Genomic DNA, 17,540 nt, shown 5'->3' on the forward strand with positions numbered 1-17,540 from the left:
CGATCCCATCGACTCTCTATTGGCCACCCTGCAGAGGCTCCGCCCCTTAATCCACCACCTTCCGCGAGGCTGTCCTCTTTTGGCGCGACTTTGGAAATCTCGCGAGAGCCTGCCCGCTTCCCATAACTCCGTGCGCTCGCCCCTCCCGTCCTCTTTCCGCCATCTTTCCGCGCGGGTGAGTATCGCTCCTTGAGCAATTCAGCACCATCCGTCGGCTATCGGCGCCATCCTGCAGTCCGAGCCCCGACTTCAGTGCTCTGCGAGGATGCCGGGCCCCGTCTGGGCTGGGGATACTGGCCTTGTGGGGACCTGGGCGGGCGTAGGGGACGGTCATACTCGAGCGTCCCACGCTGTGTACTCTGGTCAGCCAGGCCTATGGGGCGCAGGCCGCAGCTCTGGCGGGAACCTGAGCTTTCGACCGCCGGGAGAGGCAGTAGCCCCGGCTCGGTCGGCGGCGCCAGGACTTGCCCGTAGCGGCTGAGGCAGCGCCGTGGCTCCGGGCGACGGGAAGCGTCGGGGACGGTGGCCGCCGTGGGCCGTGCGGCTTCGCGTTCCTGGGGACACTCCGCAGGGAAAAGTGCCCGGGTTGGCGGGTGGCTGGGACCCAGCCTTCGTGCCGCAGCGTTTCCCCCTCACTGGGTCGAGCTTGAGAAAGCAGGTTGGGTCCTTACTGCTGCGCGCAGGACGCGGGCTCGCGGCTCCGTCCTTCGCTTTCAAAACTCGAGTGTCTTGAGTTGGTGCCCATTGGGACAGCGTCCGTCCTTTACCCTCTGGTAACATGTCTGTTGGCCGCTGGCGCACGCTTGCTGTTGGACCCCGTGTTAGAAGACACGCAGACGGACGTTTCCTTCTTAATCTGTACGGGTGTCAGGTGGACGTGAGGTAGTGCCGTCCTGTCTTTGGGACAACGGGGCAAGACTGACAATGAGTGAGTTGGTCTGAAGGACCACGTTACTGGTACCGTTGCTGCTGGCGACAGAAGCTCGGAGAACATTCTCGGTGACTCGGCTCCCGTTCGCAAGAAGCGACTGTAGATGATTCCGTTTTGGGAGCTGACATTCTGCCGGGGACACTGCGGGACCAGCCGCAGGAAGATGTGTCCTCAGTGGGATGATGGGTGCCTGGCGGCGGTGGCGGTGGCGGTAAAACCCGTGTTCTGTCTCCCCGAGCAGCCGCGATGGTGCGCATGAACGTCCTGGCCGATGCGCTCAAGAGCATCAACAATGCCGAGAAGCGCGGCAAACGCCAGGTTCTCATCAGGCCGTGCTCCAAGGTCATCGTCCGCTTCCTCACTGTGATGATGAAGCACGGTAAGTGCAGCTGGGTTTTCTGTTCTGACATAAAAGTTCTTTGTAAGGGATTGGTCCTGTAGAAATGGGGTCAAGCGGACGGGGGAGCAGTGTCAGGACACCTGGGAACTGATGCAATTGACTGTGCTGTGGGCGGGATAGACAGGGGGACGCTCTTCCAGAAACACAGAGCAGGTTAAGACTGCTGCAAGGAGCAGTGAAGTTTGTGACTTGTCCTGAAGTTTGTGACTTGTTGGGCGAGGTGTTTGGGAGTCAGAGTGGCCTTTGTGTGACGCTGCTGCTGAGCTTGGCGTGGAAGGAGGATGGTTGCCTGTCTCGGGCCTTTGGGGGTGGGATGCTGTGAAGGGGCAAAGGGAGAAGCAGTAACCCCCTTTGTAGGGTAGCAGGGTGGGTGGTTTCGGGTGTTGTCCCTTAAATTTTAAATACTATCCTATTTAGGCTATAAAAATTCATTCTGATACAGAGCAACTGTCCTCCTGTAAAACTGCTTACAGAAAGGCACTGAGCTAGGCGAGCAGGAGGAATAAGCATAAAGACTCGGGTCTGTCCATTTGGTAGCTGCCATTTAATAATGTGTTTTGTAGGTTACATTGGCGAATTTGAAATCATTGATGATCACAGAGCCGGGAAAATTGTCGTGAATCTCACCGGCAGGTTAAACAAGGTAAGAATTGATTATTTTCCACACTTAAGAAATACCTAAGGTGGTGGTAAATGTGTTGTAATTAATTGCCCTTTTAAAACCAAACAGTGGTGTTGTGCTTGCTTATTTCATTAGGTGAAAAACATTAGGAATTGATTAAAGTCATTAATTTTTACACCCACATTTTATTTTGTTCTCCAGGGTTGTATTTGCTCTAGAATTGTTAGTTGAACTAGTGTTTGTGGTGTACGAGCTGCCTGAAGGAGGTGCAGGAGGTTTGGGGTGAAACGAACCCCATACTGATGGTTCTGGGATTTGAATCTTGGAGGGTACACTGCCCATCTCACTGGCTTAAACGTGGGTGGCCAAGGCCACAGATGTGCTCACTGTGAATGACTTGTCCTTCCTCTCTCTTGGTGATTGATTGTTGGGTGTTTCGAACACAGTGGGGTTCTCTAACAATATTGATACGTCTGTTTTTTGATGCAGGCTGTGTGCGTCTTTGAAGTCTGCTCCCTTTCCATTTGACTTGCCAGCATAACCCAGTGGGTCTCTGACCCATTTGACTGTGGTTTAATCGATTGCAGGAATTTCAGGGCAGGTGTCTAAGCGAGTTAGGGTCCCTGAGCTGCTACCCTGCTTTCTGTGTTCAGGTTTGTAGCTTTTCAGATTTGCAAGGAGTCCACCACAAATGGGGGTAAACAGGCCCAGAAGGTGAGTCGTGGTTAATGGCTGGGCCAGATTGATGGCTAAGGTGGTTTCCTGGTCCAGCGACTTCTGTTTCACAAAGTTGCTTCCTTATACAGTGAATTTGCTTCACGCGTGGACAGATAGTACTGGATGAAAACTACTGGACGTGAAGCCTTTATGAGAGAGTGAAGGGTTTTCAGGGATAGCCGAGTGTCTTGTTGCGCTCTAGTTATAACCTTCAGAACCCCATCCCAAAGAAGGATTTGGAGTCACTATTCTTTCTCTCTCCGACCCTCAGAGTGTTCTTGAAGTAGGAGAGAATGTGTGTCGGTGCTTTTCCTTGTTTTTAGGGGGAAGGAAGCTGAGACCTGGGCCCTGCTCAAGGTCTCAGCTAGTTAGTAACCAGTGGGAGACTGCAATGGCACATTGAAAACTGTCCTGCAGAAGACCGAGTTGACGTGAAAGTTTCCTGAAAAACTTTCTAAGTTGAAGTGCTGTGTGTCAGATTCTTGAACGTTGACTGTACGTAATAACATGAGAGCTAAGTTTGAACAGAGCATTTCCCTCATGGGACTCATTCATGGCATTCTTCTGTGGTATTCTAGTTTGAAAAATTCTGGCTAAAGAAGTAGTTGAAATCGAGGCCCTGCTCTTACCTGTCTGATTTTGGGCAAAACAGTGGTTTCAGTTTCTCTGACTTCAGTTCTCCTCATTTTTGCCTCAGGTTCCTTCGTGCAAGAGATGGATATACCCTTATGTAGAAATGTAACGGGGCTGGGAAGTGAGGGAGTGTTTACAATCTATAGAGAAATGAAGAAGATTCTGGTCTTGATCGCATCCCCTTCAGATTCATCTTGTTTGGGAAGGGGGTGCTGGTTGGAGTCTGCTGGAATTAAACGCTGGGTGCTGTGGCGTGGAGGCCGCAGTGGGTCTTTCACTGTCGGTTGCTTGGAGAAAGAAATGACTATTCCTGTTCCTGTCCTAGTGTGGGATTGATTGCCTTTGGCAGCCTAGTGACGTCATAGCTGATAGGATGGGTAATATCCTGAAAAGGAGGACCTTGTGGGCTTCCTAGCGCAGGGCAGTTGGGCCTGACAGGTCCACCTTCTGTTTCGGTGGGTTCAGAGCTCTGCCTCGGGAGGTGGAACTGCTCAAAGACTAGTAAGTTCCCAGCTCCTAGTCTCCTTTAGTCGATGGTTAAGCATCTTGGAATGTTTTAAATGATTGTCTTGTGGACGTGCACACAACTGCCTGCCTGCTCGCTCAGCTCTGGAGTTGACACTTGGGTGGTACTACTCCTGAGTGTCCTCAGGTGATGGTTTCTTGGCGGGAGGCTGTGTGCATGGATAGTTGTAAGTGTACTCGAGGTTTGTGGAGCAGGCATGTGAGCAAGGGGTCATATTTAGCTTTAATTCATTAAAGAGGCTTTTGGTCCCACCAGCTTCCATTTTCTAACCTGGGTGATGGAGTCAGACCTGGTATGAACCCACGGGCAAACTCATGTGGCCACTTAATGGGGCTTTGCACAGGGGTTGTGTTTGAGGCTTGACCCGTGATGGGGTGACTGGAGTGGGGTGCTTTGGCTCTTGGAAGCGCTCACTGTGGAGGACAGTTGGCTGCTGTGTTTCGGTAGCAAGCAGGTGGGATAAGGCAAGAACTCGTCTCTTTCTGCCTCCCGTCCAATCTGCCAGGTGTGTTTGGGAAAATGGCCTGGGGTTGTAGGGTAGTGTGCCCCGGAAGTGGTTCCCGGCACTTCACTGGCGTGGAGCAGCCCCCTTAGATTTCAGGTTAGTGCTTGTGGCACTTGTTCCATACAAACTCTAGGTGTTTGCATTTTGGGTGCAATCAGAAGGATTTGAGACCCTACACATTCACTTCAGCTTTACTAGGTAAAAGCAGTCTGGCTGGTTTCACTTGTCTAAGACTTCGTTTTGGGACAGCTCTCCAGCCCCCAGGGACGCACGTGGTGACCTGCCATGGATTGCCTTGTGTCCCGCCTCATGCTCACTTTAATACTTTGTTTTTTCTTCCAAGGCTGGCATAGTGTTAATTCAGTATAGTTTTCAAATGGCAGATCAAAGATTGCACAGCATAGTCACCCATTAAACATTGAGTTGCTTGGTTTATATGACTGATCAGCAGTTAGTTATAAATGCTGTTTCATTATTCAGTTTTTCTATTACCGGTGAAGTGTGAACAGTGTTTCCTGTTATGCTTTTGCAGTGCGGAGTCATCAGCCCCAGATTTGATGTGCAACTGAAAGATCTAGAAAAATGGCAGAACAACCTGCTCCCGTCCCGCCAGTTTGGGTGAGTCCATTTTCCTCCTGTAATGCACGTTAGCGCCGAGGCTTGTGCTGCACTTCGGCTTGAGCTGAGTGGCCTTGGTACCGCAGTGGTAATGACCGCCTCTCCCAGCCAGCGGGACTCGGGACTAGCTCGCGGGCTGCCTGCCGCATTTCCCTTGAGGCTGCAGTTTCTGAGGGCCGAGGCGGCAGATTGGTGTCCCCTGAGGTCTGCTCTTCGGTTCAGTGCATAGCGCTCATGTATGTTCCACGCGCTCCCCTCCTATGGCCAGAATTCCTTCTGAACCCCAGGCCTCTGGGGGAAACTCGATTTGAAAATCTTGATCCTTGGTAAGAGACTGAGTTCCAGTCCTTGTTTTCCTCCTTGAAAGCTGTGAGGCCTTGGACAAGTCATAGCCTCGATGTCTTCATGTGTAAAACTGACAGGCGTTCTCTCACACGTTCTGTTACTACCTGATGTAAGGCTGGTAAAGCACTTCAGGGGCTGACACAGGAGGCACTTGATCTGTTTGTGGTTAGGGGCTTACGCCCACGCCCCCCAGTCATACGTTTGCTAACGTGGTTGGATAGACTCCCCCTTCATGGCTACTGTATGTAGTGTTACGAGCGAGTCATTTCTCGTGTCATTGTGATACTAATTCTATTGCCTCACAGTTGGCATCACGTTATGTGTCTCAATCCCCATAAAAACACGACACTGGCCAGGTGGGAGTCGCATTGTCCATGTGACTGTACAGTATCTTGTGATCACACATACATAAGTGGCAGAAACAGTTCCATCAAATTTATAGCAACACTTATGATTTGACCCCTTACCTGAGAGCAGAAAGGGACGTTTCGAAGGTAGAGGAGTTCCCAGTCTGTTGGCAGTGAAGCTTAACCAGCCTCGTTTCTCAGTGTTAGCCCAGGCAGCGCCTGAAGAGTGCGTGTAGCTGAGGTCTCTGGATTGGAGTCTTTTGGTTCCAGAAGTCAGGTCGTCCCTGTGCACTGCCCGCTTGTGTAGGCAGAATTCGTCTCTGTCTATTTTGGGAAGGCGTCTAAGCACTGATGACTGTTAGTGTTTTTCTGCACCAGAAAGTGGCTCTGTGTTGAACTATTTAGGAAAAACTCACCAGCATTTTTTTTTAACTCTCCATAGTTTCATTGTTCTGACAACCTCAGCGGGCATCATGGACCATGAAGAAGCAAGACGAAAACACACAGGAGGGAAAATCCTGGGATTCTTTTTCTAGGGATGTAATACATACGCGCAAATAAAATGCCTCAATGGACTCTGGTGCTTCACTCGGTCGTTTTGAACTTTGCAGCAGAGTAGCAAGAGCGCCTGCGCACTGTGCAGCCTTTGTGTTACGGGGTGAAGGCCGGTTTCCTGCAGTGAACGAGAAAGCCTTGACGTGGGATAACTCGCCATCCGCACATGGCTCAGCGGAGGGGGGTGTGTGGCCCTGGATGGTTGGATCTGGGTGGGGGTCTAGGTGGTGAAGCTCTCCTTCTGGAGTCTTGTGTTAACCCAGGAGGGGTGGTGCCTTGACAATACACATGTTACGCACTGTTGTAAACTGCCCTCAAAAGCGTGTGGTTAGTTACCCGTGTAAGTGCTCAGGAGGCAGCCAGCTGGGAGCAGACAGCTGGCGCCCACAGTTCCCCAAGGCTCAGCTCAAGGTAAATTTGGATGGCAAGTCAGTAACGTCTTAGCAATATGTGTGTGAAACGGCAGTTAAAATGAACGTCTTTTAAAAACCAGTTTTATGGTAAATCTGTCACAAGTACATTCCTGGAATTGGGGTGAATTAGTTTGCTGGACCACTTTACCTGGGAAATGCTTATGAAGAATTCAGCCACCAAAGGGCACAGTGGCTTCTGTGAAATGTCTGAGGGCTCCCTCCACTCCCCCTTCTATGGCAGTGCTGTCCAGTACGGAGCTTCATGTGGCCACATTAAGACAAAAGGCAGGGTTGGTTTTTTTTTTTTTTTTATAGCAGTTTGAAAATTAAAATTTTAACAATACAAAAAAAAAACGAATGGAATTTTGCTCTTTGAAATCGTTTATTGGCCATTTATTTACACCTGAAGCCAACACGCCTTAATACCACTTTTAATAACCACACGTGGCTGGTGGCACGTATTGGACGGCACAGACTGTCCTGGTTTTTGATTGGACGGTTTGGCCAAGTCGTGGGAAAGGCTTGGAAGGAGAACTCGGTCATAAGCTTGTCGCCGGTAGTATCTGCCTGCCTGTCATGGGAGCGGGGTGATGGGCAGCTCACAGCCTTACGGAAAGACGCAGCTGCCCTTCCTAGTCGTCGGGTCGTGTGGGCCACAGCAGAAACAGCTGCTGTAGTGCAGACCTGGTTACAAGGCCTGGTAGGGTGTTGGGTGCCAATAGCTGGCTGATAGGTTGGATTTTTCTTTCTTTTTTCAGAAAAGTAAATGTCACCATTGAGATTGTTGGGATGACTGTCCCCTCGGGCTACTTCCTGCCTTCCTGGGGTCCAGCAGTTCTCAGTAAACACTTAAGTGTCAAGTATGGCAGCCTAGGTGGTGGTGTATCGTCACTGTCACGGGCATGGCTTACGGTGACCTCCCACGAGTGACAGCTGTGAGTCTCCTTCTATAAAAGGAGAACCTACCTCGTGGGGTTGCTAAAGGAGAGCTGGGAAAGCAGCCTGGGGCCTAGGGCGTGGCCAGCTTCAGTAGTTCAGTAACTTCATGACTATGGAATAAGTAGGATTCTTAGCCTACGATCCATCGATAGAGGTCAGGGAAACACCTTTCTGAAGACATGCAAAGTCGGTATCCCTGCATTTTTCTTGGCGAAACACTTCCATCTATAGAGCATAGAGCCTTTGAGCAGAGGCTGAAGGACTGAATTCAAAAGGGAACAGCACTGCCCAGGCCCCCGCCCCCCCAGCAGCACACGGGTCATGCTGTTCTTACGTGGAGGCTGAGTTGCCCTCCCTCGTACGTGTAACACGCCTCCGAAGGGGCGAGGCAGTTACAGCCAGCGCCAGCTAAGATGACTTCCTTCACCCCAGCCTGTGAGGTTTGCTTTCCACTCCTGACCCTGAAGACTCCTGATTCTCGACTCTGCAGCCTAATTCCCTGCTTCCCAAAACCTACCTGCTAGTTCTAAATCCTCAATTGAGCTCGTATGTTCCCCATCTCTGAGCCCTTGGCGTGTGGCTCACCCACCTGGAAGGCCTTTTCCTCTTCCCCAGAGATGTTCCCAAGATCCTGCTTAAATGTCGCTTCCACCATAAATCTTCAAAAAGAGCATGTGTTATACTTTATCTTTCCTCTCCTAAACACAGCAATGCCTTAAGAATAGTTTTTCGTGCTTGTTAAATGTTTACTGTGTGACAGGCTTAATTGTACGTCATGGCTACTATTACTGGCTCTGGTTTTTCAGGTGAAAAAAGTCAAGCACAGCTGTGAGGCCATTTGTTCAAGATGCTAGAAGCGGCAAAGTCAGGATGTAAATGCTTTGGAAGTGCAGCCCCCCGTCTGGCCTTTACTGCGTTCTGTCACCCCTTGTCTTCAGTGTAGCTGGTGTTTCGATGCTTGCTGTGTCCAGGCACTCGGGGTACAAGGTGCAGAAACATCACTGTGTCCTGGTTGGAGCCTATTAACCTCTGACAGGCTGAGTCCCCCACAGCGGGAGCCCTGTTACTGACCCTGTGTCCCCAGCATGTGGCCTGTCAGAGGGGGATGTCATCTCTGACCCTCACGGTGGGGGAGCGAGCTTTTATAAGAGTGGAAGTCTGTCCAGCACCTGTGCTGTCGTGTTACGTTCGCAGAATTTCATGGCCCCAAAAGTCAGCCTCCGGGTGGCATGGGATGGAGTGGGATGTGGGCATGATGCAGTTCAAGGTCACTGTCCTGGCCCCCAGCTCCCCCCTTTTTATGTTTCAAGTGATCTGGTGGGCAGTGGAAGTGCTGAAGACCGCATAGAAGGTAAGTCAGGGGAGGTAGTAAGTGGACATGGTTAAGAATGCACTTGGCTGTCAAACGCTGGCTGCATCGGTCGGTAGCTGTGTGATCCTGGGCCAGTTGCCTTGCGTCTCTGCGTCAGTTTGCTCATCGCTCGTATAGGGATAATAGTACTACTTCTAGTGCTTGTGAAGATTCAATAGCATGATTGTGAAGTACAGTGGTAATTAAATTAGAGCTGCTTGTGAAATACAGGCTCTCCCCCTGCCAGGCACGTACACGTTCCACGTGATGAATTCTGGCCAACGGATGAGTTGTGAGCAGAAGTGAAGCGTGTCACTTCCAGGCTGGAGCATGTAGTGACTGGTGCAAGGTCTCTCTGTGCCACAGCAATGGGTGCTGTGCCAGAGTGGCTGCTCTGTTCGCCCAGGCCTGCGACTGAGGGTGACGATGCTCAGATCCAGCGATGGGAGTAGGAAGAACAAGACAACCTGTCAGTTTGGGTTTGTTACTAACCTACTGATACAGGTGCTTAGAGCAACGTGGAATTAGTGAGGGCTTCTTCCATTACACAAAGGGAAAGGGAGGGATTGGCCGCCTTCCAGTGGATGTGAGGAGAATATAGTGTCCTCTTTCTCCGTCACCTTCCGTTTTCCTTTCTTTCCATGCGGCCACGTGATTCTTAGCTACTCCCAGCTCTCAGCCTCCTGACATGTACTCAGTCCTGAGTGGGGCGCCTGCTTCAAACCATGATGAGGTCCCTTAGGATACTTTGAACTTGGGGCCTGTGAGGTTCGTCTCTTTAAAATGGTAGAAATTGTAAGATAAGAACCTTGAGTGCTGTTGATGGCCATAACTCCTGCCGTGTGGAGAAAGCCGGTTGGAGAGATAACAGGAAAGTTTGAGCAGCACAGAAGAGACGGATCAGGTGCTCGTGGTGTTGAGTCTGAGCCCCCAGTTCCTGGGGTACAGCTGCACTCCTGCCCTTGGCCATGTTTGCTTTGTGTGCGCAAGGAATCACTTTTTTATTTTTAAAAAGTGCTAGTTTGAGCTAACTTTAAATTTAAAATAAATTGATAAAGCTAAAGGCACTAATTTGAGCTAAATTCTAGTCACTTGCAAACTACCAAAGCTCTTCAAGGTCTTTCACTGACCTGCTCTGGGACTTCTTGGGGACCAATCTCATTATCTGTCAAACAGGGGCCGGGATATTGGTCCTACCTGCTTCAGTAGTCAGAGTTCTCGGTTGGAAAAAAACAGAACCCCTCCTCTATGTAGCATTTTTATTACATAACTTTTTGCAATTCTAGTATTCAGTGTCAGTGTAGTTGCTAATATAAAGAGTTGGTATCCCTTCACACGTCTTGTGTCTAGCGAGTGATATGAATTGTGTAAACTGCAGAGTTGCCACATGTTCAAAATATCCAGTATTTATCAACAGCAAAAAAACCCATAATCATGCAAAGAAACAAACTATGGCCATTCACGGGGGAAAAATGAATAGAAACTGTCCATGAGGCAGCCCGGGTATTGTACTTACTAGACAGAGACTTTAAATCAACTGTCTTAAACTTGCCCAAAGAGCTAAAGGAAACCAGGAGAATGTAGTCTCAACATACAGAGAATATCAATAAAGAGACAGGAGTTTTAAAAAGGAACCAAAGTCTGGAGCTGATGAGTGTAATAAATGAAAAATTCACTAGCAGGGTTCAAAACCAGATTTACACAGAAGAAAGAATCAGTGATCTTAAAGATAGGTCATTTGAGATTCAGAAAGTCTGAGGAGCAGAGAGAAGAGTAAAGCACAATGAGCAGAAGCTAAGAGACCTGTGTACACCAGGGAGCATGCTGACATCCTTACTGGGAGTCCCAGGAGGAGTAAAGACAAGCAGATCAATAGAGTAGAATGAAAGTCTAGAAATAAATGGAAAATGCATCTATGGTCAGTTAATTTTTGACCAGGTGCTAAGACCATTTAATGGAGAAAGAATAGTTTCTTTAACAAATGGTGCTGGGACAACTAAATATTCACATGCAAAAGAATGACGTTGGACCACTGCCTCACACGATACACAAAAATCAATTCAAAATGGATCGAAGACCTAAGTGGAAGAGCTAAAACTATAAAACTCTTAGAAGGAAACCTGGTAAATTTTCATGACCTTGGATTTGGCTGTGGATTCTCAGGTAGGACACCAAAAATACAGGCAACAACAACAAAATAGATAAATTAGACTATGCCCAAATTTAAAACACTTACGCACCAAAGGGCACTATCAAGAAAGTGAAAAGAAAACCAACAGAATGGGAGAAAATACTGCAAGTCATGTATCTGGGTAGGGGCCAGTATCCAGAATATATAATGGACTCTTAGAACTCAACAACAAAAGGACAAACATGGCAATTACAATGGGACAGGATTTGAATAGACACATCTCCAAAGGAGGCACACAAATGGCCAACAAGCTCTTGAAAAGATAGTGTCAATTACAAGGGAAATGCCCGTCCAAACCACAAGATACCACTTCACACTCAATAGGGTAGCTATAATCTAGCAGTGGAAAATAAGGATGGGTGAGAATGTGGAGAAATTGGAACCCTCATACGTTGCTAATGGGAATGTAAAGTGAAGCAGCTGCTGTGGAAAAGTCTGCCGGTTGCTCAAATGGAGCAGGATTACCATGTGACCCAGCAAGTCACAAGAACTGAAATACACCCCAAAGAACTGAGAACACATACTCAAACCAATCCTTGTACACGAATGTGCACAGCAGCAGTATTCACAATCGAGCCAAAACATAGGAACAACTCAAATGTCCGTCACACAAAGAGTGAAAAATCCAAACGTGGTCTCTCCGTCCAGTGGAGTAGCATTCAGCGGTGAAAAGGAACCCAAGTATCGATACGTGCTGCACGCGGATGCATCTCAAACGTTAAGCGGAGTGAAAGGAGCCAGACCCAACAGGTCCCAGTATCTCATGTACGTGAAAGGTCCGGAATAGGTACATCCGTAGAGACAGAAAGCAGACTAGTGCTTGCCAGGGGCTGGAAGAGCGGTGGGGGGATGCTTGCTTAATGGGTGTGGGTTTCCTTTTGGGGTGATGAAATTATTTCGGAGCTGGGTAGAGGTGGTGGGTTCACAACACTGCTGACTGCTACTGAATTGTACACTTTAAAATGGTTCATTTGATGTGAATTTTACCTCAATTAAAAAGAAAGATGCTGCACAGCCTGAACACGTGATGGCCGTCGTCCCCCCTGCTGCCAAGGGGTGAGACCTGGTGAGGTCCCTGGAAGCCAGGTTTCTTACAGGTACAGCTGAGGTCCCATCTTCGTGGGACTGAAACACGTCTGGAGGGTGGATGGGACCCCCATAGGCCCAAGAAAGGGCCAGCGAGGCCTGTTAATCCAAGAAGAGGGGTGTTTCCGTGTGTTCTTGTCATTTGGTGAGGCCTTTGTTGAACGTACACCCTGAAAGGCTGCTGCTCTAAAACCTGTGAGACACTGAGGGCCGAGCAGCCCCATTTGAGGGCCCTCTCCGAGTGCAAGACACAAAAGAGGAGTCATTCTCCCCCACTCTCCAGGCCGCCGTGGACCTCTGATAGAGAATGCGGCCCCTTCCAGGAGCAGATGCTTCCTGGTGGGGCAGGGCTCATGAGTGACTGTACGTAAGGCGCCCCTTAGGGACCCCTGGAAATGCTCAGAGCACTTTTTGGAAAGTGTAGACCCCTGGGAACCAGCAGGGCCCTGGGCCACTGAAATGATCAGTCATTACACGGTTAATCCAAATGACATGGAAAGCAGGCCTCGGACGACAAGAGGCCCTTGCACGCGTTGCAAGGGTTCTTTGAAATGGGGCAGAAGCCAGTCCTGTCTGCAGAGGTGGGGTCCTGAGCGTGGCCGGGGCCTAGCACGTAGAAGGGCCTCAAGAAATAGTTTTGAATCCATGAATGCTATTATGTGGAGTAACGTCCCTCTAACAGCCAACATTTATTTCTTTGTCTCCTTTGTGGAGGGGATTGGGAGGAAGGGCATAGAGAAAGAGGAAACCAAAATAGGCTTGAATCACCAGCTGCCGTATCTCTCTCCTGTCTCCATTCTTCACTGGAAATAAAGGCCTGTTCCGGGGCCGTGAGGCTGGCACTAGAATGTGTTTAGAATAAATAACACCGAGGAACCACTGCGTGACGTGTTCGCTCTTGCTGTTACAGTAACAACACGTGGGGAGGTAGGTGCCCATCTGCGCTTCCGGCACGATGGCTCCCAAAGCACGGAGTACATGTGGTGTCCCCACTTGGTGAGGCGTCCAGAGGACACGGGCTTGTGGAGTGTGATCTAGCCGTTGTGGGAGTGGGAGTGTGTGTGTGTGTGTGTGGGGGGCAGGACCTTGACAATGAACTTGACGGTAGAATGGGACTGAGGGGAAATAGCGTAGCCTTCTTACCTTCGCGCTTCAGTTGTGTCAGCTGTGAAGAGGGATGGTGATGACAATAGCTGTACTTGTACTGTACCTGGTGTGTGCCAGACGCTCTTCCTACAATACGTAAGTCGTCCCGTTTTCACGTCAGCATTAGCAGGTGGGTACCGTCATTAGTGCATTTTAAGGGTCAGGAGACGGGGACAGAGAGAAGTCCAGTCCCTGGGCCACACAGTTAGTGTGGGGTGGAGGCAGAGTCCACCCCTGGCCTCGGTTTCGACCACGGCTCTGCTTGCTGTGCTGCTCGTGAGGCCCGAAGGAGTGAACACGTTAAAAGCCTAGTCCGGCGTCTGGCACACGACACGCTCAGGAAACCATAATAGCTGTTCTTATCAGTATTAGAATCCAAACCCACCATTGCGGCTGTCTCCACTCTCCAGTGACAGATGTGCCGCGTCACCAGCCACATTTCCAGGGGAGTGGAGCACATGTTTTGTAACTACCTGTCGAACAGGTGGGCTTTACTTAAAAAAAATCCAAATACCTTTGTGCTGTGTGGAAGGTCACGTTTGCTCAAGCCTGCCCTCCATCCGCCCCAGCCCTCGGCCCCTCCCTGTCCCCCCCCCGCCCGCCCCCGGCCTTCTCCCCCACTGAGGTACTGACCACACATCTGTGTGACTGTCTGGACGTGAGCCAGCCTCTCAAAGGATCTGACAGGTGCCCCAGGGAACACACTGAACACACAGGATGTGACTGGGCTTCTGCTGAGATTCCGGAGGGCGGTGGGGGGCGGGGGGGAGGGGCTGGTGGAGAGACTAGGAACTGTGGGCCCGGCCTCGTTCGTCCAGTTTTCGGAAGTCGGCTTGTCAGAGCAAAATCCACATGTCAGAGAGTGATTTTCTTTTGTTTCCTTCCCCATGAAACTGTAGGTCTGGTGTGTGGGGAAGAAGCTGGTGATTCCCGTTGTCTGTTTATTTGACTCCTGGCTGAATGGGAATTTGCGTTAACGTCTGGCTTTTTCCCAGGAATCTGGTTAAGTTTCCTATTCAATTAGGAAGCAGATTTTCTAGCCTGAATAACCCTCTGATTTTTACAAGTGGGGTTTTCCTTGGTGGAGGCTGTGTGCATTCTCTGAGTAGCTGGCCCCTCTCTCATGTCCCTCACGTTCTGTTTCACTGCACTCGTCTGTCTGTGCAGGAACTTAGACTGCCTCATTCAGGCGTTAGGAGCTTCGAAACGGCAGTTTGGGAGACGTGGACCTTGCAAGCCAGGGGTGAATTTTTAACATGCACCAACCATGGGGGCAGTTTGCGCTCCCTCCCTGCCCTTCAACCCACCGGACATGGTCACACAAGCCTCGTTTTTAGCAGGACTTGGGCCTGGGTCTGTGGAGACAAAATGTGAAGAGAACAGGACAGTGTGCAGGGTCCCTCCTGGCCTGATTGGGAAAACACAAAAATAAAACCCCGAACCCTCTGTCGCTCTTGAGGTGGTGCTTGAAGCAGGCTTGCTGAGGGCCATGGGTGGGAAGCCCACAGATTGGATTCCATTGACTTTCTTTCTAACTGGTCCTTTGTCCCCTCAGGGCCTAGGTTTCTTGGGGGTGGCTCAGCCAGCTTCCCTTTCTCTCCCTACTCTTGTGTCCTCACGTGTGCAGCGTGATTTGCTGTACGTGATACTGTGGAATGGTTACCACAGTCAGGTTAGTGAGCACAGCCATCACCTCCCGTCATTACTTGTTTTTGGTGAGAACGCTTAACGTGTTCTACTCTCACCAAATTTCAAGGATTTAATACAGTATTGTTCAGTGTAGTCAGCATGCTGTCCATTAGATGCTCAGCATTTATTCATCTTATCACTGGGCGTTTGTATGCCCTGACTGGTACCTCCTCTGTTTTCCCCCACCCCTGAGGCCCTGGAAACCACCATTCTATTCTCTGTGTCTGTGCGTTGGACTTTTTTTTTTTTTAAGGTGTCACATATGAGTGATAACCGTGCAGTGTTTGTCTTTCTCTGCCTGGCTTATTCACCTACCGTAATTCCCTCCAGATTCTCCTGTTGTTGCCAAGGGCAGGACCAATAAGTATTAAAGGGGACCAATACTCTGTTATATATACATACATACTCCATCCTCTTCACCCGTTCATCCATTGATGGACACTTAGGGTGCTCCCATATCTTGCCTGTTACGAACAATGCTGCAGGGAGCACGGGTGTGCAGACATCGCTTCCAGATGCTGATTTCCTTTCCTTTGGATATACACTCAGAAGGGGGGTTGCTGGTCATGAGGAAGTTCTGTTTTTAATTTTCTGCGGAAACTCCGTGCTGTTTTCCATAGTGCCGGTGCCTATTTCCATCCTCACCAACTGTGTGCGAGGGTTCCCTGTCCTCCGCACCCTCCGCAATGTTTATGATCTCCTCCTTTTGATAATAGTCTTCTTAACAGGTGTGAGGTAATATTTCAATGTGGTTTCCATTTGCCTTTCCCTGGTGGTTAGTGATGTTGAACACATTTTCATGGATCTGTTGGCTATTTGTGTGTCTTCATTGGAAAAAAAAAAATGTCTGTTCAGATCCTTTGGTTTCCTTTGCTGTGCAGAAGCTTCTTAGTTTGATGTCATCCTGCTTGTTTCTTTTTGCTTTTGTTGCCTGGCCTTTTGGTGTCATATCCAAAAAAAAAATCATTGCCAAAACCAATGTCAAGGAGCTCTTTCCGTATGTTTTCTTCTAGGAGTTTTCTAGTTTCAGGCCTTACATTTAAGCCTTTCATCTATTTCAAGTTGGTTTTTGTGAGTGGTATAAGAAAAGAATCCAATTTCATTCTTCTGCTTGTCAATACACAGTTTCCCTAAAAAGCATTCATTGAAGAGACTCTATTCTTAACCCATTATGTATTCTTGGTGCCCTTTTCAAAGAATAGTCGATTGTATATGTGGACTGTCTTCTGTTCCCTTTGTCTATGTGTCTGTTTTTATGCTAGTACCATTCTGTTTTGATTATCATAGCTTTGCAGTATAGTTTGAAATAAGGAATTGTGATGCTTCCAGCTTTGTTCTTTTTTTCAAGTTTGCTTTGACTATTCAGGATCTTTTGTGATCCCATAGAAATTTTAGAATTCTTTTTTCTATTTCTGTGAAAAATGACATTGGAATTTTGCTAGAGATTGCATTGGATCTGTAGATTGCTATGGAGGGAAAAAGAAGACCTGAGCCTCACAGGAATCCCAGTTCAGAGATTGAGCCCCTGGTCACCTGACGCATCTCTATTTAGCCGAAGAGGAAAGACTCGGGAAGCAACTTGGATCAGCCTTACCTTGGGTCAGAAGAGCAAGTTAATCAGGATTTGCCAGAGGAGAATGGAGCGCTGACCACTTTGCCTGCAGGTCGTAGAGCACTGGTCCAGCCTCAGCCAGGAGGACGAGGGAGAGAAGAAAGGGTGAACTCCATTGCCAGTCCAAGGAACAACAAAGAGAAAACATCACCTCAGAGAGCACCAGAGGAATACGAACAGGTACACGCTAAGCATGCTGCTAAGAAACAAGAATTTGAGAGGAGAAAACGAGAGAAGAAACTCCAAGACTCTCCAGAAAGAAGAAAACGGAAGTGTTTAAAATATTGAGGAGAAAGACTACAAAGGGTCAACGAAACTTGAATTTACAAGTAGAGTATCTTCTTGAACAAATAAAAGGAAAAAATTAAATCAGACATGTTGTCTTTAATCAGGGGTTAAAATATCTGCTGTCTGTCATTGAGTTCTTCTGTGTGCAATGTACTTCCCAACAATTCACTAAGTGTGTCAACATAAGCCGGATTGCTAAGCTATACTAAATATAAAATGTCTAAATACTTTTGTTCTCACAAAAGAAAATGTTCTATATATGTTCTGCATTAAAAAATAAAATAAAATTATTTTGAATTCTTTGCCCAGCAATTTGTAGATCTGCATTTCTTTAGGGTTGGTCAGTGATTAGAAAATTATTATGTTCCTTTGGTGGTTATGTTTCCTTGATTCTTTCATTTTTCTTGCAGGCAATGCAAAGCATTGGTGTCTGCCATTCTGACGGAGCAGTCACTCCTTACAGACATTGTGGACTGGTTTTGGGGGGAAATACATTCATGTATAGGTGGCTGTGAGGGTGCTACTTGGGTGGGGCGTGGGGGCTCCGGTTCCCGGGGAGGCCCAGTGAGAGGGGAGCCTCGGAGAAGGAGCCCCAATGGCCGAGGCTGTGTGTGTCTGCTGTGGAC

General features: G+C 48.8%; 1 protein-coding gene and 1 pseudogene across 1 annotated transcript; both read left to right on the forward strand.

Annotated features, from left to right (window-relative positions):
- Positions 1-39: 39 nt before the first annotated feature.
- Positions 40-6,220, forward strand: RPS15A (ribosomal protein S15a). Its single transcript, XM_019753037.3, has 5 exons — positions 40-175; positions 1,173-1,310; positions 1,895-1,974; positions 4,867-4,952; positions 6,087-6,220. Exons 2-5 carry the CDS (start codon positions 1,178-1,180, stop codon positions 6,178-6,180), a joined length of 393 nt encoding a protein of 130 aa, XP_019608596.1. The 5' UTR covers positions 40-175; positions 1,173-1,177; the 3' UTR covers positions 6,181-6,220.
- A 1,294-nt stretch (positions 6,221-7,514) lies between these two features.
- On the forward strand, positions 7,515-17,317 carry LOC141569502 (thyroid transcription factor 1-associated protein 26 pseudogene; annotated as a pseudogene).
- Positions 17,318-17,540: the final 223 nt, after the last annotated feature.

Source organism: Rhinolophus sinicus, chromosome 10, assembly GCF_057876585.1.
Source record: "Rhinolophus sinicus isolate RSI-liver-muscle chromosome 10, RSI-T2T, whole genome shotgun sequence".
NCBI lineage: Eukaryota > Metazoa > Chordata > Mammalia > Chiroptera > Rhinolophidae > Rhinolophus > Rhinolophus sinicus.

What these genes read in the sequence shown, in the direction of transcription:
- RPS15A (XM_019753037.3), top strand. Translation starts at nt 1,178, where the DNA reads ATGGTGCGCATGAACGTCCTGGCCGATGCGCTCAAGAGCATCAACAAT. An exon ending in CACTGTGATGATGAAGCACG is followed by an intron (nt 1,311 to 1,894) that starts GTAAGTGCAGCT and finishes TGTGTTTTGTAG; the next exon opens with GTTACATTGGCGAATTTGAA. An exon ending in CTCCCGTCCCGCCAGTTTGG is followed by an intron (nt 4,953 to 6,086) that starts GTGAGTCCATTT and finishes AACTCTCCATAG; the next exon opens with TTTCATTGTTCTGACAACCT.